Raw genomic sequence first — 22,420 nt, 5'->3', positions numbered from 1 at the left:
GGAAGTGAAGACCGCCAGAAGACAGCTTCGACCTCCTATGATTTCATCCCTGACCCAAGCAATCAACACTCCCCATTCCCTAGCCCCCTGCCCACCAAACTACCCTTGAAAAACCCTAGCCTTGGAATTTTGGGGGAGTCTGATTTCAGTAATAAAGTCCAGTCTTCCACTTAGCTGGTTCTGCATTTATTAAACTCTTTCTCTATTGCAATACTGTTGTCTTGGTAAATCGGCTGTATCTGTGCACTGGGCAAGAAGAACTATTGGGCAATTACAGACACATATGCATGAAAATAAAAAGCCTAAGAAGGTTGGCACATAAATCCCTTATTAATGGCGGCTTGCCAACTAAACAGAGCTTGTTGTGGGAAAAGCAATTCAATGATCACATAACAAAATCCTTGGGCATAAAAATATTCGGCTCCAGTGTTTCTTCCCTCACATCATCTCTGGTGTTTTTCCTGGCTCACTTTCTCAAATCTCCTACAATTTGGTGGAAATTAACCACCAAATGCAAAAGAACTTGATAGGAGAAGCTGAAATGAGAGAAAAATGCCTATGTCCACAATTCTAAGATTTAGACCACATTTCCCATCCCAAATTATACCATTTAGATCAGAAAACTATCCACACTCTTTATTGCTGACACCACAGTGAGTAAGAGCAGGAAGAAAGAATGGCAGAGAAAAGCCAAAGTTAAATCGCTTTTCTGGAGAAGGGGAGGGAGCTGGCAAAATCTTGTTTGCCTGTTGTAGAGAATGTGGTAGGGTAACAGAGGCCAAGATTCTACTGAAAAACAAAATTTTAACATGTGATTTGTGGGGAAGAGGTCGCATATTTGATTATACATCATCCTAAAGGTACTCAATTACATTCCTACAGTTTAATTTTATGGCATTCCTGCGTTACTGCTTCTCTTTGGTGCCACCTTAGTTGGACTTATTTATTAAGATGCCTTTTTTTTTCTCTCCCTAAGACAGAGTCTCCCTCTGTCTCCCAGGCTGGAGTACAGTGGTGTGATCTTGGCTTACTGCAACGTCCACCTCCCAGGTTCAAGTGATGCTCCTGCCTCAGCCTCCAGCATAGCTAGGATTACAGGTGTACCCCACCACACCCAGCTAAATTTTTGTATTTTTAGTAGCGAGAGGGTGTCACCATACTGGCCAGGCTGGTCTCGAACTCCTGGGCTCAAGCAATCCACTGGCCTTGGCCTCTTAAAATGCTGGGATTACAGGCATGAGTCACTGTGCCTGGCCCAGTCCATTTTTTATTGTTCTCATGCAGACATGCAAACATCTGCTTTCCAAGCAATTACAAATCTTCTGGTACATTTATAGAAAGGAAATCCTGAACCATTTGGATTATCTATAAATCACAGTATGCTACCCTGTACCTGCCAGAACATGTGGTATAAATTAAAACATGATGAAAAGGGTATTCTTAATTTTTAAAATTTCAGCCTATTATAATTTGCCTGCAATTGGATTGCATTGTTACTGAGGTCTCAATTAGAAGAAAAGAGGACAATCTTTAGTGAAATTAAAACAGGGTGACCCATTTCCAGTTAAATCAAGCCTCTATCCCAGATGGGCCATTTTGTAAATCAGAAGGCTAGATGCATTACCTTTCCTGATGATGATGATGATGATGATGTGTGTGTGTGTGTGTGTGTGTGTGTGAGGGGTTGGGTGTGTGGGTGGGTGTGTGTGTTTTGGGGGGAAGGCATTCAGAAGCCATCCCCTTTAACTTTTGTCTTCAGGCAGGGTGTGTCCAAGCTCTCCAAGGTTCTTTTTCTCCTTATTTGCAGAGTCAGATGTATGACAGCTTCCTCAGATGAATTGGTTGTTACCAAATGGAAGCTGATTTTTAAGCTGAGCCCCTGACTTGTCTTTATGATATATCATAAAGACATATTTCCCCTACCTCTTTCTTTAGTATATAAAGAAGGCCATTGCCTCACCTTTGTCAGCCGATTGTTAAGATTAGGCTGGGTCTGTGTGGTGGAATGTTAAGTGGTCAGGCTAATAGACATTCATCTCACAGCACTCTGGGACAGTCAAGATGCTCGGGGTCTCCTCTCTCCACACCCATCACTTTGCCAGGTCTCCTCCCTTGCTTTGCTTGGGGACTACACAAAGAGGCTAAGTATTCTGGGACCACAAAAAAGGTAGAGGTCAGCAAGGGGACTAGGTGCTGGTACCAATTCTAGGGGTTGGAAGAAACTAGCAAGAAGGGAAAAGAGAAAATTATTTCACAACAGAACTAAGAGACACAGCTCTACATAATAGGAACCTCCTCTTTGCTCCTGGTATATACGAAGCACATTATTTAATTCTGTTGTTGATTAGAATAAGTACTTAAATTAATAATGTTTAAAAACAATAATAAAAAGCACTTAATGGAAAAATGGAGGCTGTCGAGAATGTGAAGACCGAAGAGGTAAAGTAGAAGGGAATAGAAAGATTTGCATACTAAAAGCAGAAATCTGTTTCCTGCAGTGATGCTATTTGAATACTTGGCTCATTATTTTCTCACTTTCTGGTCCAATCTAAAGCTCCAGTTTCTATGAGGAAATCTAATCCGTTAAATTCAGACCATCTGCACAATAAAAATATTCAGAAAACCCTAATAGCCAACCCTATAATGGAGCAAATTCTACTCTGAACTACAGCCTTTATATAAGTAATAAAGGGACAGAGATGGCACCAGAGATTAAAGAAAAAGGCTATCACCGGTATGTGCAAATCATCATTTTGCCATAGTAAAAAGTAATTGAAGTCATATTTTTTGAAGAAAAAACTATGACAGTAAATAATTTGGCAGCAAATTTTTTAAAATTCAAAAGTATTTATCTTCTACACATTTCAATAATACATCAAATATTTGGGTAGTTTTAGTTTTACAAGAGAAATAATTAAAAGAGGCACAAGGGAGTCTTAGAAATTGCTACATATTTGGGATTTTCCCCTACCTAATAAAAAGAGATAAAAGAAAGGCCTAAGTATGGAGAAATTAACGCCTAAGGATACCCAGATAAAGAACATTTTCATTTCTTAGTAAGACAAAGAATGAATGTTTTAACTTTATTTCACAAGCAACAAAATCCATGAAGCTTTTGTTACAATAAAAAAAAATTAAGTCATTGCAGGACTATAGTATTACCTATGGAAAAAACGTGTATAGATTTTAGTCTTCTTTTAAAAAATGTGTGGGTTATATATGCTGCATTCATATATCTTGAAACAGCATGTTCTATCAGAGAAAATTTTTACATTCAGCTGTGTTTTAACCTTTCCAATGCAAATCACTTGTGTCTTCCTAGGAGAAAATTGGACAGAAACACTTAAAGGTTTAGGAAGGGTTACTACTCCTGTCTCTGCATCCGAAAGCTGCTTTCTCATACCACAGCACACATGAAACTTCTCATTGTGTGCTGCTTGGGAGGGGCGTGCATTATTTAACATTATAGTGGGTTAGGAACAGTGGGGCTCAAGCCTCTGCCTGAAATAATGAAAGACACCAGAAAACAGATTCACACTAGGCAGAACTGAATCCTAACACTTAAGACGTCATTTGAAGAATTCTGCATGAACAAATGGCTCTCCTTACATATATATTGGAGTTTAAAACCTTCTTTTAAAACAAATTTTCGTAAGGAATAAAACTGCTGTAACATGATCTAAGCCAGAGAAACAATCTTTTAAACACCTCATTCTGAAAGCTATTACATTGAAACTGTCTTTTCCTTAAGACAATAATACCATTTTATCTTTTGGTTCAGAAATCCATTTATTAACATTCAATTTTTAATTTAAAACAAACTGCCTTGCTACTTGCTCTCCTATCCCCCCAAAAGAAGGAATAATGTCAGGGTGGGGCATACTTGTAGAAAAAGCTCTGACACAAAAATAATCCCCACTGTTTCAGGAAGCAAACATAAGGACCAACCCAAAACCCAAGGGTTTTTTTTCTTTTTCTTTTTTCCTGTGTAATGCTATCATTGAGCTCCACCCAGATTTGACTGTACTTCAAAGGCAAGAAAAAAAAATTGTCAGAAAAAAAGCAAATTATCTCCTACATGTTTGTTTGCTGGCCCTCAATGGCATTCAGAAATCGGAGGGTCGAGTCATGCATTATGAATGAATGGGTTTCCAATGGTAACTGCCAGCCATGGAACTCAACCCCAGGATTCCCTAATAGAGGACAGAGTGGGGGGAGGGTCGCACGTTCTCCTCTACCCTGGGGCAGCGAGGAAGGAATCCTGCAAATCAAATATTTCATCTCCATGTTTGCACCCAACAGAGAGATGCAGGGGGCAAAATTCTTCTATTTAAAACAAGCCAAGATACACACTAAAATAAAGACTGGTAAAAATACAAATCTAGTCAGATCACATTAGAACTTGATAAGAAAATGTTGCATGATTTTCTCCCCATACTTGTTAATTTGGTGCCTTTGTTTAAGCAAAGAATGGGTCTGCATTTTACAGCTACAGAGGATGCAGCATCGCCATGAGAGATGAAGGGAGAAAAAGGAACCGAGAGAGCAGGAGAAATCAGTTATCCACCTGGCACAATACTAAGCAGTCTGAACATTTAGGACCTACCCATTTCTGAAGACAAACAGACTAACCAACGAGGCAAAGAATTAAATCCTCCCAAGTCTGTCGCTGCAGCTACGCGGCAATCCAAAAGAACAACGCACGTTTCTGCTAACACTTCAAGTTGGGAAGCACCATGCAAAGAGACTGGTTAAAATTCCCTACCATGCAGTGCAGCCATCATCAGAAGCCCAGCATATCTTCTGCTCTAAGTAGTGATGTGCCAGTTCATGCACAGAACAGAGGAAGAGAAAAATGGAGGAAATGAGAGAAGGCTGGAAGTCGGCAGGAATGTTTCTGGGTCATTAACAAGTGGAAGACCCCCTTCAGTATTCACACCAATCGGTCTTGATCTTACAGGACATCTTTTTCCCACTGAGCGTCTGTTGAAAAGACTGCAGCAAACCAGGCAAGGGATTATGGGATAGGGATGCAGCAGCGAGCTGCAATGAGATTCGTGGGTGGCTTGCTTTCCCTCTGAGTCAGCAGTCAGCTGTTTCCATGCTCTCGTGCTGGGCCGCTGAGCTCCATCACCAGAAAGTGACTGCAGGATTAACCAGGGGAGAGGCGACCAGTGCAGTCTCCGCGCAACGCAGCCGGGGCAGGTACAGGGAGTGCTACAAATCAGACGAAGGGAGTGCTGGGACGCAAACGGTGAACGCAGTGAGAATAGATTCTAGGAAGAAACTGGGCATATGGTACCTCAATATGAAAAGTTCACATTTAGAGAAGAGCTTTGCGTGAGTGTGACAGCACACACTTGCTCGTTAGAAAGAGAGACGATTGATTTCCTTAGATGTCTCAAGTAGCTTGAAACACATATCATAATTTTTTTAAATGCAAAAAACAAACAAACAAACAAACAGTCCAGTTCCACAAGCCCCTACTACTTTTCCTCTCTTGGTATTTACCCCAGGGCAGGGTCTATAAAGTACGGTTCCACAAAGTCAAATCATGCAATGACATTTCTTTGCTTTTTGTGGTTCTAATGATTCAGAGAAAAATCATATGGTACATATTTTGATTCGGGGATAACCAGACCTTGTTCTTCTTCTGATCATGAAGTTTTCAGTTAAAAGTTGAGAAACTTGACAAATAACATAACTTAATTTCCTGCCAAGTCATTAAACTTAGTTGTAAAAGGTATAAATAATGTAAAAATGATCAGCAAGTAGCCATATGATAGTGATTAGGTCTCCATATTACAAATAATAATTTAGAATAAAAAATCTTACATATCAGAGTAGAATTCACAACCGTTCCTTTTTCTACAACAATAAAGGCAGGGAACAGTATTGCATCCTATTCCTTGGTTAGTTACTAGTTTCAAAGGGATTGCTAATAATGTTTATTTTAAAAAACTGGGCATCTGCATATTTGATTACATTAATATTTATCACATTCTTTCCACGCAGTCAAGCATTACAGTGAGCCCTTGAAGGGGCCTCAGCTCTGCAGAGCAGTGGTGATTACCTTTGGTGGTAGTAGGAGGAGGGGGATCACAGAGAATACAGCAAAATTGACAGACCCCAGAAATGCACATACATGCCAACTTTGGCGTGCCATTTTAGGTGATACACAGTTCTCAAAATCCCAGTTAACACCCTATCTTAGAAGTTTTGTGGATTTTTTTAAAGCTTCATTGAATTGTAATTCACATACCATATAATTCACCCATTTAAAGTGTACAATTTAATGGCTTTTAGTATATTCATAGATGTGGGCAACTATTACCACAGCCAATTTTGGAACATTTTCATCACCTCAGACAAACAAACAAACAAACACCCAACCCATACCCTTTAGCTATCACTCTCTTCCCTCCCACATCACATCCCCACAGTCCTAAGCAATCACTAATCTACTTTCTGTCGCTAAAGGTTTCCCTATTCTGGAATGGAATCATATAATATGTGGTCTTGCGTGTCTTGCTCTTTTCACTTGGCAGAATGTTTTCCAAGTTCATCCATGTGGTAGCATGTGTCAGTCTTTCGTTTCTTTGTATGGCTGAACGATATTCCATTGCGTGAATTTAGCACATTTTGTTCATCTGTTCGTCAGTCGATGGACACTGGGTTGTTTCCACTTTTTGGCCATTATGAACAGTGCTGCTATAAACATTTGTGCACAAGGTTTTGTGCGGACATATGTTCTGCTTTAGAAGTTTACAGTTTAATTAGGACCCACTCCTAAAGCTGGAAGCAGGCTACCCCCACTGAGTTTTACAAGCCTAAGACAGGCCATCAGACAGGTGTCTGACTTACTACAACAGGAGTCCTTTCTTCTTCTCATTCTGCTACTAAGCCTATCCCAAAGCCAAATTCATCAAATGCTGACCCCGCCCCCCAGCACATTCTTTGTCCTGATCTCTCTTTCTCTTCTTCCAGTCAACCCAGATTCTTGAGACCTATAACTAGACCAGGTCTCTGTTCTCTGAAGGTGGAGAAGTGGGAGAGATCTTTGGTCTCGTTGCTGGGCTTCCAGCCAGAGGATGTTAACTTACTCATTCAATCATTCATTCCAATGAACACTTGTTGAGTGTCGTGTGTTCCAAGCACTGAGTAGGCAATGAGGATACAGAGAAGAATTTAATATTTCTGAGCCCTCAGGGAGGTCACAGTCTAGTGTGGGAGATGGATTAGTAAGCAGGCAATTGCAATGCAGAGTAGTAAATGCTTGACAGCAAGAGGAAGCAAATGCTCTGGGCGCCCACAGAAGGGATACACAGGGCCAGGGAGGTGTGCGGAGCATTGCAGGCACTGAGTGCAGCACAGTCAAAGGCATGAGATGGTTCATGGGACCTGAGAGTAATACCTAAGTATAGCTGAAGCCTGGGGTAAAGGTGGAACAAATGCAGGTGATATCTGTTTCTGATCTGTTACCTGGAATTGGGAATATTTTTCCCCTGGAAATAGCATTACATAGGATAGCTGGGTTTCAAACACCCTCACCACAATGGCTTAACTACTATATGGGTTAAATGGGTTTTGGGGGCTCAGCTGTGAATCTAACAAACACACATAATATTGCTTATTATAGGAAAATGCAGCCTCATTTTTAGCATATGTCTTGGCAAATGAATCCAACTGTTTATAAGTTGGGGCTTGGGTAACCGTGGGAGGCCCCCACGGAAGTGCCAAGCATCATCTCCTTGGCACTTCCTGAAAACAGGTAGGTAGATGGTAATAGTGGCTGCTGGTTATGCTTCTGAGTTGGAGTTTCCCGTATTGTGGCCTCAAGTGGCCGGACTCGGGGGTCTCAAGGGCAGAGAAGAGCCCAGGATTCTTGGGATTACAGCCACTGCACACCTTATTGACTTCTTGGAGCTGTCTTGCCTCTCCCCACTGTTTCCATCCAGCTGAATGGAGATTAGAGCTAAACTGCCATCAGCCAGTCTGACTATGATTTGTGCGCTGGAGAAGTATACAGGCAGTGCCTATGCATAAGAAGAGGATGTACGCTACTGAATTGGGATTGGCAGGAGCATGAGAGATAGCGATCCAGTATTTACTGACCCTGTATGATGTGCCAAGTTCAATCCATTGTACTTTATATACAGTCTGCCTATCCCTGCTCAAGAAAATTTATCCCAGAAAATGAACATCTTAGGATGGCATACAAAGTAATTTACAATCCGGCATCTGCTTCCTGATTATTTTCCACCTTCTGTCCTCCCTAGTCACACTCTGTTCATAAGACATTCTGTTACTGGAAAGCGGTCCCGATCCAGACCCCAAGAGAGGGTTCTTGGATCTCCTGCAAGAAGGAATTCAGGGTGAGTCCACAGTGCAAAGTAAAAGCAAGTTTATAAATAAAGTAAAGGAATAAAAGAATGGCCACTCCATAGACAGAGCAGCCCTGAGCGCTGCTGGTTCCCCATTTACATGGTTATTTCTTGATGATATGCTAAACAAGGGGTGGATTATTCATGCCTCCCCTTTCTCGAACATATAGGGTAACTTCCTGACGTTGCTATGGCATTTGTAAACTGTCGCAGCGCTGGTGGGAGTGTAACAGTGAGGAGGACCAGAGGTCACTCTGGAGGCCATCTTGGTTTTGGTGGGTTTGGGCCGGCTCCTTTACTACAACCTGTTTTATCAGCAAGGTCTGTATGTTGTGCCGACGTCCTATCTCATCCTATGACTTAGAATGGCTTAACCATCTGGGAATGCAGCCCAGTAGGTTTCAGCCTCATTTTACCTGACTCCTATTCAAGATGGAGTTGCTCTGGTTCAAACACCTCTGACAATTCCACATGTATTTTTTTAGCAGTGGCTCTCAGCCAAGGAATGGTACCAACCCCTCCCATGGGGTAGTAGGGTGTGCATTTGGAAATGTGAAGGGGCACTATGGCTGTCATACCCAGTGTGTGTGGGGGTGGGTAACTACTAACATTTAGTGCCTATGTGTAGGGATGCCAAACCTGCTCCAATGCTTGGGAGAGTACGTTAAAAGTACATCTGTCCCCACAACACTAATGTCAGTAGCATCTCCTTTGAGAAACACTAATCTCTAGGCTCACTTACCACTTGTTCTGCCAGGAACACTCTCAGCCTCTCCTGCCTCCTGCCCCTGGTTAACTTCTTGCACTCCTTTAGAACTCAGCAAAGCCACCACTCACTTTAGGAAGGATTCTCTGAGTGTTCCTCTGATGCCCAGATCCTCCCACCCACAGTCTGGATCGAGTACCACTCCTGTGTACTCCACAGCATTCTTGCTGGAAACTGTTGAAGGTTCCATCTTTTACCTTTAACTCACTAACCCTTAGTGCAGTGCCTGTCACATACTAGGTGCCCAATAAGTAGATAGGGAATGATGAAAGTTCTATGAATGAACAAATGACATAATATGACATAAAGGTGAAAGTTCATCTCAGAATTAGTTGGATCAGAGACTGTTATGGATAGGCAATTCTTCATATCTGGTAATTTATGATTTAGAAGGTACCTTCATAGGCCAGGAGTGGTGGCTTACGCCTGTAATCCCAGCACTTTGGGAGGCTGAAGTGGGTGGATCACAAGTCAGGAGTTCAAGACAAGCCTGGCCAAGATAGTGAAACCCTGTCACTAATAAAACTACAAAAATTAACTGGGTGCAGTGGCAGGTGCCTGTGATCCCAGCTACTCAGGAGGCTGAGGCAGGAGAATCTTGAACCTGGGCAGCAGAGGTTGCAGTGAGCCGAGATCATGCCACTGCACTCCAGCCTGGGTGACAGAGTGAGACTCAGAAAAAAGAAAGTACCTTCATAGATTTTCTCTTTGATCCTCAAAGCTAACCCAGAAACAGGTAGAGCAGGCATTGTTATTTTAGTGGAAATTGAGATTTAGAAAGGTAAAGTGACCAGCCCAGGATGGAGTAGCCATAATGTAATAGAGGTGAACTAGAGTCCAGGTCTTGTGGCTGGCACCGTTCCTCTTTCAGTATGTCACCTGCCCCAGGATGTGCAAGAACAGGAACAGTAATCAGGCAACTCCAGAGTAGAACAAAGCCAGCTAAGTAGAGAGGTGATGTGTTTCAGTGTGAGATAGATATAACCAACTAGAAGAGTCAAACAAATCAGGAGCTTATAAACGCTGCCTAATGCAATCATTTCATTTTCTGTGTCTCTGATTTCAACAAGCTTTATTGGGGTTGGAGGAGGCAGATAGGGAGAGATTAGTCAACAGATATAAAGCTACAGTTAGATAGAAGGAATAAGTTCTGGTGTTCTATTGTACAGTAGAGTGACTACAGTTAACAATAATGTATCGTAGATTTCATTTTTTAACTTGTATTTTTTGAGACAGGGTGTCACCCTGTCGCCCAAGCTGGAGTGCAGTGGCGTGACTGCTGCTCGACCTCCTGGGCTCAAGCAATCCTCCCACCTTAGTCTCCCCAGTAGCTGGGACTACAGGCGTGTACCACCATGCTCAGTTAATTTTTTGTATTTTTTTATGGAGACAGGGTTTTGCCATGCTGCCCAGGCTGGTCTAGAACTCCTGGGCTCAAGTGATATGCCCATCTCAGCTTCCCAAAGTGTTGAAATTACAGGCATGAGCCACTGCACCTGGCCTGTATATTTCAAAATAGCTAGAAGAGAGAATTTTGAATGTTCTCACTACAAAGAAATAATAAAGGTATGAGGTGATGCATATGCTAAGTACCCTGATTTAATTATTACACAATGTGCATCCATATTGAAACATCACACTGTACCTCATTAACATGTCAAGTAGAAAAAAATTTTAAAGATATAAAGAAAAACAAACATAAAAACTTTATGAAAAGTATTGCCCAATGGTTTTATGAAAGAAGATGGTAAGAAGTAATTATTTCCAGCCTTCAGTTCAGTCATGAGCAACTGGAGAGGAAGTATTGTTATGATGGATCTCACAGTTCAGCACTCCAGGTGTGGCCCTCAAAGCCAAGCTCCTTCTGGACAGTCCAGACTCTCTGTAGTCAGTTTGATTGAGTGGTTTGGTTTGGACCCCAAGAGGCCGAGCCCCTTCCTCTCTACTGGCGGTAGCCCTGGTGAGGCCTCCTATGTTTAGGGGTTGGGATCATTCATTAGTGGCTGTGGGGGAGGTTTTAAGGACAAACAGGACTGTCAGGAAGTAATGGTGAATGAAGCAGAAAGGACTTTCTCTTAAGCATCCTTAAAAGAGAAAAGGTGCAAGTTGGCCTTAACCTATTGGGGTTATGTGGATAGGAGTAGATTAATTGGGAACCAGCTGACCCAGTTCCAACCCAAAAATTCACACCAGAACTGGCCTGGCCTTCAGATGACCCTTTAATGTTATACATTGCACAAGTGATTGTGTGCCAGGTGGTATACAAGGCACTGGTGACAAAAAAATAAATGACACGAACAGAACCTCTCAAAATCACTCCTGGGGACTGAGTTATCTGCCTTCAGCTCAGAGTCTCAAGGATCAGGATAGCCCTTTGCAGCCGGGCTGTATTTGCAGTAAAGGTGACCCAGGTCAAGCACCCCTGACTCCCTGCCCAGTATGTTTCCCACAGGGAGCTGCCCCAAACTGAAGACATATCCGGGCGGGATCTGCCCAGCACAGAGCAGAGCAAGACCATCACTTTGCTTGCTCCAGGCTCTATCCTTCTATTAATTACCTCTGAGGTCCTGGCACTTTTCTCATATTGACTCATATTGGACATAAATTCATGCCCAGCAACCCTATCCAAGGAGGAATTTTGGTTGGTCTGGTATCATTTATTCTTATGGAACTCAGGATGCTTTTTTTTCTAGGTACTAACAAACCATCCCATTAATATTCCTTCTCTAGCATTATTCTTGATAGGGAGTTCTGTAGTTTTGTAGAAAAGACTGAAGTAGGCCTGGTGTGGTGGCTCACGCCTGTAATCCCAGCACTTTTGGAGGCCAAGGTGGGCAGATCCCTTGAGGTCAGGCGCTCGAGACCAGCCTGGTCAACATGGCAAAACCCCGTCACTACTAAAAATACATAAATTAGCCAGGCATGGTGGCGCGTGCCTGTAGTCCCACCTACTTGGGAGGCTGAGGCAGGAGAATCACTTGAACCCAAGAGGCCGAGGTTGTAGTGAGCTGAGATGGGGCCTCTGTACTCCAGTCTGGGTGACAGAGTGAGGCCCTGTCTTTAAAAAAGAAAAGAAAAAAAAAAAAGACAAGCAAAACACAAGACTCTGCCATGCACTGATTATTAAATGCCCAAGTAATAACATGTCTACTCCTTCATTATTCTTTGTCCTGCTCTGACTGTAACAAAAAGCAAAAGCATGCAAACACAAAGCTCTTTTGTTTCGCCCATTGTTTGGCCTGGAGAATTCAAAGTTGACTCTATCTATCTTGAGTATACCCGGAATGTAATCTCCCGGTGCTAACTATGGGTTCCTGATTGCATCCGTGTCCACATCGATGTGCACATCGGTATCAAGTATTGTTTTTCTCTTAAGCAGAGCTCCATTACCACACTTCTCATTTTAACAATTAAATTCAAGGCGGTGTCAAGTTCCTGCTTGCCTCACCAGTTTACCTTGTTTAATTAATGCAGTGGTTTTGACTACAGGGCTGGGATTTAAGAGTTCGGGAGTCTCCGTGGGCGACTGAGCTGGTGGAGGCTGAACAGAGGGCCCCCAGGGCCGGGGCGGGAGGAGGGAGGTGGCCGAGGCGGGAGCAGGGAGGTGGCCGAGGCGGGCGCGCTGCTAATAATGCCTGCCTCTTCCACACATTCTTTCCTCTCGGTCCCAGATAGTGGATTACTTTTAGACCAACATGTAATTCAGAGAGAACCTCACAAATGTTCCTCTCTACTGACCAAATCACCCGACCTCTACGATTCCATCCTGCGGTCCTAACCACCGACCTGGGGAAATCTCAGACAGCCCCGGCCACGCAGGCCAGGCGGAGCCCTAGGGGCTTTCACCCCGCAGGCTCTGCCGGGGCCCGGGCTCCATAGCAACAGGCCCCGCCCCGAGGCGGGAGCCGAGCTGCGCTCAGGCGGAAGAAAAGAAGGCGGGTCCCCTCCACCCAGATGGCGATTGCGCGCCGGTATTCCGAACCTCTGTCTTTCCCCCACCCCCTCTAGGTTTCCTTTTCTAACCTTTTTGTCTCACCAGGAAATAGAACCACTTTGTAAAAGAACTGATTCAAGTGGTGGTGATGTGGGGAAGAAGAGGGAGTAAGGCCCGCGGTGACAGCATTAAAAGCTGGGAGCCCTGGGGATCGCCCCCGCCTGGCCCTCCAGCAACAGGAGTTCTCCCGACTGTGGCCTTTTCCCTTGTCCGGGGTCGACAGCTCTTTGCCTGCTTACCCTGGAGGGTTCTGAGCCGATGCGCCCATGCTGGGGGTGGGACTTTCTCCGAGTAACATGCTTGGGTTTCCATGCTTTGAAACCTGGAGGTGACACTGAAGTAGGAGCCTGGGCACCTTGGCAGAGGGAGCTAATCAGAGGACAGGGGAATCTGACACCATCCTCAGAAGGCTGCCCCTCCAACATGTTACCAGAAGAGTCTTTTCCTAAGCAACCTGCCTGGCACTACAACTCAGGGTCACTTTCATCCACGATTAGAATCCTATGATGAAAGTCAGAATGCATCTGCGATTAAGGCACGGGCTCTGGAGACATATCTGGATTTGCTTTATCTGCAGGTTGCTCCTTGCCTGTCTGTTAGCTCGTTTGTAAAATGCTACCTCCTGATGCCATTGTGATGATTAAATGATCCAGTGTGTCACTGTCAGCCCCATGCCTAACACACAGTAAGTCTCAGGTGCGGTAGTGGAGAAGAGGATGGGCTCTAGAGCCAAGAATGGGTTTGGATCCTGGCTCTGCCACTTACAAGTTGTATAACCCTGGGTAAGTAATTTAACCTGTATTCCTCAATTACCTCAAGTGTACGGGGGATGACAAGGGTACTGACTACATAGCGTTGTTAGGAGAAGGAAATGTTTTGTTTAGTCTATGTAAAGAACCTGATCTAGGCCGGGTGCGGTGGCTCACGCCTGTAATCTCAGCACTTTGGGAGGCTGAGACACGTGGATCACCTGAGCTGAGGAGTTCAAGACTAGCCTGGCCAACATGGTGAAACCCTGTCTCTATTAAAAGTACAAAAATTAGCCGGGCATGGTGGCAGGCGCCTGTAATCCCAGCTATTCAGGAGGCTGAAGCACAAGAATCGCTTGAATCCCGGAGGCGGACGCGCCAGTGAGCAGAGACTGTGTCACCGCACTCCAGCCTGGGGGACAGAGCGAGACTCCATCTCAAAAAAAAAAACAAAAAAAAACACATGATCCAATGCCTGATGCATCATAAGCAGTCAGAACATAAATTATTACTATCATTATTATGGCCACTACTAGATTTATGAGTTCCTTTAGAAATGACTGATAATTCACTTTTTTTACTCCTGGAGCTGGGCTCATTTAAGGATTCAGTAAGCATTTGTGGGGTTTTTTTGGACATATGAATAGTTTAATAAAACACTACACTTCATCACCTTTTCATAAGCCAAATAAAATACATCAATAAATGATAGCGAGCAGAATCATGCAAAATCAGAAGAGATATGCCTATACAGTTTTGTTTTGTTTTTTTTTTGAGACAGAGTCTCACTCTGTTTCCCAGGCTGGAGTGTGGTGGCGCTATCTCAGCTCACAGCAACCTCAGCCTCCTGGGTGCAAGCAATTCTCCTGCCTCAGCCTCCTGAGTAGCTGGGATTACAGGCATGTGCCACTATGTCCAGCTAATTTTTTTGTATTTTTAGTAGAGACGGGGTTTTGGCATGTTGGCCAGGCTGATCTCAAACTCCTGACCTTAAATGATCTGCCTGCCTCGGCCTCCCGAAGTGCTGGGACTACAGGCGTGAGTGACCGCGCCTGGTGCCTAGACACTTTTATCACACCAGGCTGGACACAGCCTCCCTCTGCATCCTCACCCACTTAGCACTGGTGTCTCCCTGCTGGTTTTGACACAGCTGAGAGGCTGCAGTGCTACTTTGTTACTCTTGCTGAGGTCTCACACTAACTCTAGTCCCAGGCCAGTCCCAGGAAGGAAGAGAGTCTGTTCATGCCTACCTGCCACTGGTTCTCATGAGAAAGAAACCTGGACTTTTGTGCTGGTCAGCAGCCTGTGGAAATGAGTCCTCAGTGGCCAGCATCTCTCCCTTAGAGCCAGCAGCCTTCTTAAAAAGATCAGAAGAGAAATGATTCCTTTTGGTCCCCTTCCAGCGTCAGTTTTGCCCTTTGATGTAAGTCATCGTCTCTGGACATGAGAACGGGAGGCCTCACTTCCACATCCTCCTCCAAATGAATGCACTCTAAACAAACATTGATGCGCCTCTCAAGGTTGGCATTGCATCTGGACCAGTGCCAGGAAGCCACAAGGCCACCAGAGGCAGAGGGGAAGAGCAAGGGCGGAAGAACAGAAGTCAAGCAGCAGCAGATGGAATGTGTGCACGGTCAGGTGAGGCCTGACCCGAGGGTGTTGTGAGCCCTTGGTCAGGGTGAGCCCAGTGCCAAGCAGAGCCATCCATGACCTTAGGGCCAATGCTAGGCACCCTGACTCTTCCTTGATAATGTCTCTCATCCTCCATTCTTCCTCCCCCTTTCTCCCACCCTCTTTCCTACTCCCTATCCACTTCATTCAACAGATTTTTAACTTAGCTTCTGCTGTGTGCTAGGCACTGTGTTAGGAGCCACAGATAGTCACTATCCTTAAGGAATGTACACATTCTCATAACAGAGACAGATACTAAATCTCAAATAATAAACTAAATTAAATTACTTGAAATAGAAGTTAATTAAGCTTCAGACAATTAACAATTTTTATCTGTGGCCTCTACTTCAGACCCACCTAGGAAATACAGGCATGTTGGTGTTCTGTGGTGGATAAGAATCCAGGCTCTGGAATCAGACAAATGTGGGTACAAATCCCAGCTCTGATACTGCCCAACAGTGTGATTTTGGCCAAATTACACCACCTCTCTTACCCTCCTTTTCTTCATCTGTAAAAAGTAAAAGAGATACTTTTTACTTTTTAAAAGAGATACTTTTTATAGGGTTGTTATGAGGATTAAACAATGCCCAAAAGATGCTTAGCACATTGCCTGGCACATAGGAAAACTCAAAATATGTGAACTATTGTTGCTGTTTAATTATACAAGCAAAGAGGTCAGCAAACCTTTTCTGTAAAGGGCCAGTATAGCAAACACTTTATTGACTTGTGAGTCAATACAGTATCCGTTGCAACTGCCCAATTTTATTGTAGTGTTAGAGCAGCCATTAACAGTAGGTAAAGGGGCTGGGTGTGGTGTCTCATGCCTGTAATCCCAGCACTTTCAGAGGCTGAGGCAGGCAGATTGCTTGAGCTCAGAAAATTGAGACCAGCCTGGGCAACATGGCAAAACCCTGTCTCTACAAAAAATACAAAGAAACTAGCCATGCATGGTGGTGCACACCTGTAGTCCCAAATACTTCGGAGGCTGAGGTGGGAGGATCGCTTGAACCCGGGAGGAGAGGTTGCAGTGAGCTGTGATTGCACCATGCACTGCCATCCTGAGCAACAAAGACAGACCCTGTCTCAAAATAAATAAGTATATAAACAAATAAATAACAGTTGGTAAAGGATGATTATAACTGTGTTCAATAAAATTATATTTATAAACACTGAAACTTGAAATAATTTTCTCATGTCACAGAATATTATTTTTCTGTTGGTTTTTTCCAAATTATTTAAACATGTAAAAACCATCATTAGCTCACTGGTTGTACAAAAACAGGCCGTGGGCCAGATTTGGCTCACAGGCCATAGTTTGCCCGCCCCTGCTCAAGCCTAACAAAATGGCTGACACACCTTTCGTAGATTTTGCTTCAGAGGAAAATCCAGTTGGTGGGTCTGTAATACCCTAACTCACTGTCTGGACATTAAGACACAACCTGGTCTGACTAACAACATTATAAACCAACCCAAGGATAGCAAAAACCTCGTAAATGAAAAACAATACCTACAGTTTGCTTGTGCATAAGCCAAGATAAGTAAGTAAACAGAACTTACCATTGGCTTGTGCAGAAGATAAGAAATGGAAAAGATAATCAGTTCCTTAGACGCATGATCACCCTGTGTTTTGTAGGTGGAGGCAAGCTGCTCCTGACAGGTGCAAGAACTGACTGTGTGTGTACTTTGCTTCTCAGTGCTGTGCACAGACACGTGCAGCAAGAACCATCTCAGAGGGTCACAAGCCCCCTAGATTTTACCCACAGAAGATGGTAGAAAAAAGAACCTGTGATGAATGAAGAAAGCTGGGGAAAATGAGGGAAGGCAGGAGGAACCTGCCAGAAACAGGCCAAGTCCCACCAACATGAAAATCAGATCACAAATGATTTAGCTGTAAAACAGGTATCCCAAGTTACGCCATGTAATTCCCAATTCCATTCTTTCCTTTCCTTCTCCCTTTCCCTCTTAAGTATCTGTGGATAGAAACAGGATGTTATGTTTTACTTTCTCCTGCAATGTAGGAAGATATTTATTCTCTAGTTCATATCCAATTATTTGCAGGCCAGAAATTCTTTCTCTAATAATATTAAAATATGTACCTGTTCCAAAGACACTGCAATTAATAAAGTTGTTTCCCTCAACCCAGAGGAAATGCAAAGCTTTCTTATAAATCCATTCCAAGAATCAAATTTTTTCTTGTACATCTTCAAAAAACTATGTGTTGCTAGGTGCAGTGGTACACACCAGTAATCTCAGCTACTTTGGAGACTGAGGCAGGAGGATTGCTTGAGCCCAGGAGTTCAAGATCAGCTCGGGCAACATAGTGAGGCCTCCTCTCTAATTAAAAAATGAAGAAGAAGAAGAAGGAGAAGGAGAAGGAGAAGGAGAAGGAGAAGGAGAAGGAGAAGGAGAAGGAGAAGGAGAAGGAGAAGGAGAAGGAGAAGGAGAGGAAGAGGAAGAGGAAGAAGAAGAAGAAGAAGAAGAAGAAGAAGAAGAAGGAAGAAGGAAGAAGGAAGAAGAGGAAGGAGAAGAAGAAGGAGAAGAAGGAGGAGAAGAGGAAGGAGAAGGAAAAGGAGAAGAAGAAGAAGAAGATGGCAGCGGCAAAGTAGCTCATGTGTGTAATCCCAGCACTTTGGGAGGCTGAGGCAAGAGTATTGCTTGAAGCTAGGATTTCCAGACTAGCCTGGGCAACATAGGGAGACCCCATTTCTACAAAAAAATTTAGAAATTAGCAGGAAGTGATGGCGCATGCCTGTGGTCCCAGCTACTTGGGAGGCTGAGGCAGGAGGGTCACTTGAGCCTGGGAGGTTGAGGCTGCAGCAAGCAGTGATTGTGCCACTGCTCTCTCTTCAGTCTGGGCAATAGAATGAGAGATCCTGTCTCAAGGGGGGGGGAAAAAAAAAAGGAGGGGGAGGAGGAAGGAGAATAAGAAACCACATATTATCCATGCCTAGCCATTTTTACTAGATAAAGAATTTGCTTATCTAGCCTGATTGACATGTTGAACTGTCCTCAAGGTCAGATGTCACAATAACACCCTCTGACTTAGTAAGGACTCTCCTCTGGGAAGAACATGGCCCAGGTACAGATGTCTCCATCCTTAATAGTTTGAGTCATAGATAACCAGCTGGCTGCCTATCAGGTTGCCACTTGGTTTTAACTACTATCTGCTGAAGAAAGAAAGCAAGTCTATTACCTTAGACTTCTGTCAAAAGCAAAAAGTGAGGATCTGGGATCTAGCAAGGATGTAACTGCATCCAGTGCTCCCCATCCCTAGCCATGAAGAAGCAAAGCCCACAGTCAAGGAACCTGGCACTGCTCTTTGTCTTTGCCCTGCCACATGGCACAGCACTGGTACTCTCTCAACGAAAAGAGTCACCCCTTCATATGGATCTTCAGTTTTAAACCCAACAACCTGAATCAAGGGCATAAACTCCATCACCTTCTCTATCACTTTCCAATTGTGTGGGGGGCTTCAGTTCAGTTTGGTGGTACTGATAGGAAGCTTGGGGGCTCCACCCTAGCCTCAGGCCTACCTCCTAGTCCACTTCCCTCCTTGCCTTGGCAGGGCCTCTCCACCAGTAATGAAGCAGGAAGGCAGAAGACTGTCATCCTTTCATAGAATCAGAGGTGTGTTTGAAGTTGGAAAGGACCTTGGAGGTGACAGAGTCCTGTGGTTTTAAAGCCATGAAATCCTTTCTCTAGAGAGCTGCCCGGGCCCTGGGGCCCCTGCCAACATGCTCACCTCCCACTCATGCTGCCTCCACCCCCGCCCATCTCTTCAGGACACCTGGTGCTCAGTGGAGATATCCAGTTTGATCACCATTGTATAGACAAAGAAACAGAGAGCTGGGGAGGTGATTTGATCCCAGCCCCCACCATGCCTTACAACCTGCAAGTGACAAAGCCATTCGCAGATCTCAGGCCTGACTCCGAGTGCCTGCTGCTCTCCATCTGCCCCAGCGTCCTCTCTTTACAGGCAGACCCAGGGAGCTGGAGGTCTGTGCAGGCTGCCTGAGTTTCTTTACAATTTCAGTAGTTCTGTCGAGCCTGTTCCACAACAGACACAAATGGAAATACAACAAGCAAAGGTCTTGCTAAGTGAGACTAGAAAACCATGCTGAGGAATAGCAAATAGCTCTCATGCTGCAGCTGGTCTGCTTGAAGAGTTAATGGTTAAGAGTTTATAAATATGCAAACACCAAGGTCGAACAGCAGGAGTTCCCAAGATAGCAGAGAAACAGGAACCTACCACAAAGGATTATGGTACTAAAAGGTTAAAAATCCGCCCATCCACATGGCAAAGGGCAGGGAATAAATAAACCACGACATCCTGTTAGAGGGGGATTCACAGAGAAGGCAGACTCCTGGGAATAGGAAAGAAAAAAAAAAAAGATACAAGACAAAATAGACCAAGGCTAAGTACCAACTTTGTGTAGTTAAGAATCCACATATCCTCGGAGTGACCTTGACAATAAAAATCCAACACTAAAATAAACATGTAAGAGCGGAGTTACATCATTAGCAGTTGTGCAGACTGTTATGAAGCCTTTTAATCCGGTCAAATTGGTGAGCAGGGTGAAGTGATAAAAGCACACAGATTTATTCAAAGGACCCACGTGGTTGGCATCAGATGGCTAGCATGTTCCAGCACCTTGCCTGCCCCCTGTTCCATAATGGGCCCCAGTAGAATTCCCATTCTATTTTTAATTAGCTATTAACACATGTTTGTTTGCCCCCAGAAATGGGAAAACCCAATCTTCATTTAAACTTAGACTATAAAAGTTATTCATTATAAAAACAGGTTTCATTTCTATTTTTCTGTTTACTCTAATGGCCAGTGCTCTCCTAGCAGCATCCTGGGACCTTTATCCGGCATATGTGTGGCCTCTCCTCCATTCTCTCTGTACTGTTTCTGGCTTTTCAAGAATCTGTGCACCCGTTTCCTCAGGTCGAAATTCTGCGATAAGTTCAGAAAAGGAGGCCGCCTTGTTTTAGTTCATGGCTAAATGAATGGATCTTCATGAGCAACGAGGCGCTCTTAATGCAAGGTTCCCGCTCCTCCTAGCCCTGCTGTTGCTCCTGCTCCCTGGGTTCTCTGCTCCTGGGTTCTCTGCTCACATGCTCAAATGCTGCCTCCTCTCTGAGGCCTTCCTAACCCTCCTGACTTAAGTGGGTGTGCCCCTTTGTTATGTATCACTCTGCCCCATTTGAATCCTTCATGGCAGTTGTCACAGTTCGTAAAGGAATATTTGTTTGTTTAGTTAGAGGTGTCTCGCCCACAAACCTGTGACCTCCATCGGGGAGGGGGCAGGACCATCCCCCAACGATGGTGCAGCACAAATGCAGTCTTGGCACATGGCTTCCAACAATGTGCGATGAGGAAGGACTGGGTGTCCAGCCTGCCTAGACATTAGCCAGAGCTGTGTGATCAATGCTGCTCTGGAGAACACAGCCTCCTAGACCAGGTACTCCTGTGAAACACCTCAGAACTACTTGTTATGATCGGACATCTGCTAAAGATCCCTTTGAGCTCTTGTAGAAGGGATCTGTTAGGAAAATGGTGTAAGCAAGATCATCTTAACCTACTTAAGAGTGACACACTCTACAGGAAAAGGTTTTTTTGTTTGTTTGTTTTTCTGAGAGGGAGTCTCGCTCTGTCACTCAGGCTGGAGTGCAGTGGCGCAATCTCGGCTCACTGCAACCTCCGCCTCCCAGGTTCAAGCGATTCTCCTGCCTCAGCCTCCGGAGTAGCTGGGATTACAGCTGTGCGTCACCACGCCCAGCTAATTTTTGTATTTTTAGTAGAGACAAGGTTTCACCATGTTGATCAGGCTGGTCTCAAACTCCAGACCTTGTGATCCGCCTGCTTCGGCCTCCCAAAGTGCTGGGATTACAGGCGTGAGCCACCACGCCTGGCCAGGGAAATGATTTTAATATACTTACTGAAAATATTCTCCTCCAGTCATTGAGGTATGCTTTATAATATATTTACATGGTTATATGGTTATTGGATACATGCAAATACTGGAAGTAATAAAATTAAAACAACTGTTTAAATATTCTGTAGTTCGCTCTTGCTTTTTCATGTATTCTGAATTCATGAGCTGTTAAAATCTGGAGAGCCCTAGAAGCATAGGTAGTAACCTTCTACTGATAATAGAAGCAGTGTAGGAAAAGACATCATTTACCCTAAACTAAGTCCTTTCACAGTGGCTGAAGGTAGTCTAATTACTAAACATTATTTGATTTTTGTTTTAAGTAGGAGAAAAATATTTACTGTTTATGCAAATATGTAGTATAAACTATGATACAAAACCTCTTCCTTCCAACTGGGAGTCTGAAAACAATATTGAAAAGAAAACACTACCAAATAAGATATTGTGTCTTACTTTTATTGCCTGGCTTCAGGTATTTGCAATATTATTAAAGGAAAACATTTTCAAACATAGTCTACCAATTCTTATGCACAGTTTGGCAGCGATAATCTTTTGTATTTAAACCAAGTAAGGAATTGTGGGTATGAGTATGATATTCAGCCTTTATTAGGGATCCTACTTACTGCTGCAGAAAGTTAGGATGCTGGCCAGGCGTGGTGGCTTATGCCTGTAATCCCAGCATTTTGGGAGGCTGAGACGGGTGGATTGTTTGAGCCCAGGAGTACGAGACCAGCCTGGGCAACATGGTGAAACCCCCTCTCTACTAAAAATAGAAAAATTAGCTGGGCATGTGGCGCGTGGATTCAGTCCCAACTACTCGGGAGGCTGAGACAGGAGAATTGCTTGAGCCTGCCTCCCAGGAGGCGGAGGTTGCAGATAACGCCACTGCACTCCAGCCTGGGTGACAGAGCAAGACTCCA

General features: G+C 44.1%; 2 protein-coding genes across 21 annotated transcripts in view; one reads left to right on the top strand and one right to left on the bottom strand.

The window, feature by feature from the left end:
- The window catches only part of TRIM2 (tripartite motif containing 2), a 187,545-nt gene that overhangs the window by 76,777 nt on the left and 88,348 nt on the right, over positions 1-22,420 (bottom strand). For 2 of the 19 annotated variants that reach the window (XM_016952399.3, XM_016952400.3), the window contains exon 1: positions 4,766-5,175. The exons of 15 other annotated variants lie outside the window; for them this stretch is intronic. In XM_016952399.3, the coding sequence (XP_016807888.2) occupies positions 4,766-4,768 (3 nt within the window). In that variant the 5' untranslated portion in view covers positions 4,769-5,175. Of the gene's footprint in view, positions 1-4,765; positions 5,176-22,420 lie in introns of those variants that run through there. 2 more of the 19 variants (XM_016952405.4, XM_063809109.1) reach the window with 2 other exon arrangements.
- Positions 13,020-21,479, top strand: LOC129143783 (uncharacterized). Of its 2 annotated transcripts, XR_008547636.2 has the most exons (4): positions 13,020-13,121; positions 13,722-13,926; positions 15,297-15,531; positions 17,198-17,847. XR_008547636.2 is itself a non-coding variant. In XM_063809112.1 (3 exons), exon 3 carries the CDS (start codon positions 17,910-17,912, stop codon positions 18,168-18,170), a length of 261 nt encoding a protein of 86 aa, XP_063665182.1. In that variant the 5' UTR covers positions 13,020-13,121; positions 13,722-13,926; positions 15,297-17,909; the 3' UTR covers positions 18,171-21,479. The 2 variants fall into 2 exon arrangements, 1 of the variants encoding a protein (XP_063665182.1); XM_063809112.1 differs by having other exon boundaries at positions 15,297-21,479.

Source organism: Pan troglodytes, chromosome 3 (assembly GCF_028858775.2).
Source record: "Pan troglodytes isolate AG18354 chromosome 3, NHGRI_mPanTro3-v2.0_pri, whole genome shotgun sequence".
In the NCBI taxonomy this organism is placed as follows: Eukaryota; Metazoa; Chordata; class Mammalia; order Primates; family Hominidae; genus Pan; species Pan troglodytes.
This window is presented reverse-complemented; position numbering and strand designations above follow the sequence as displayed.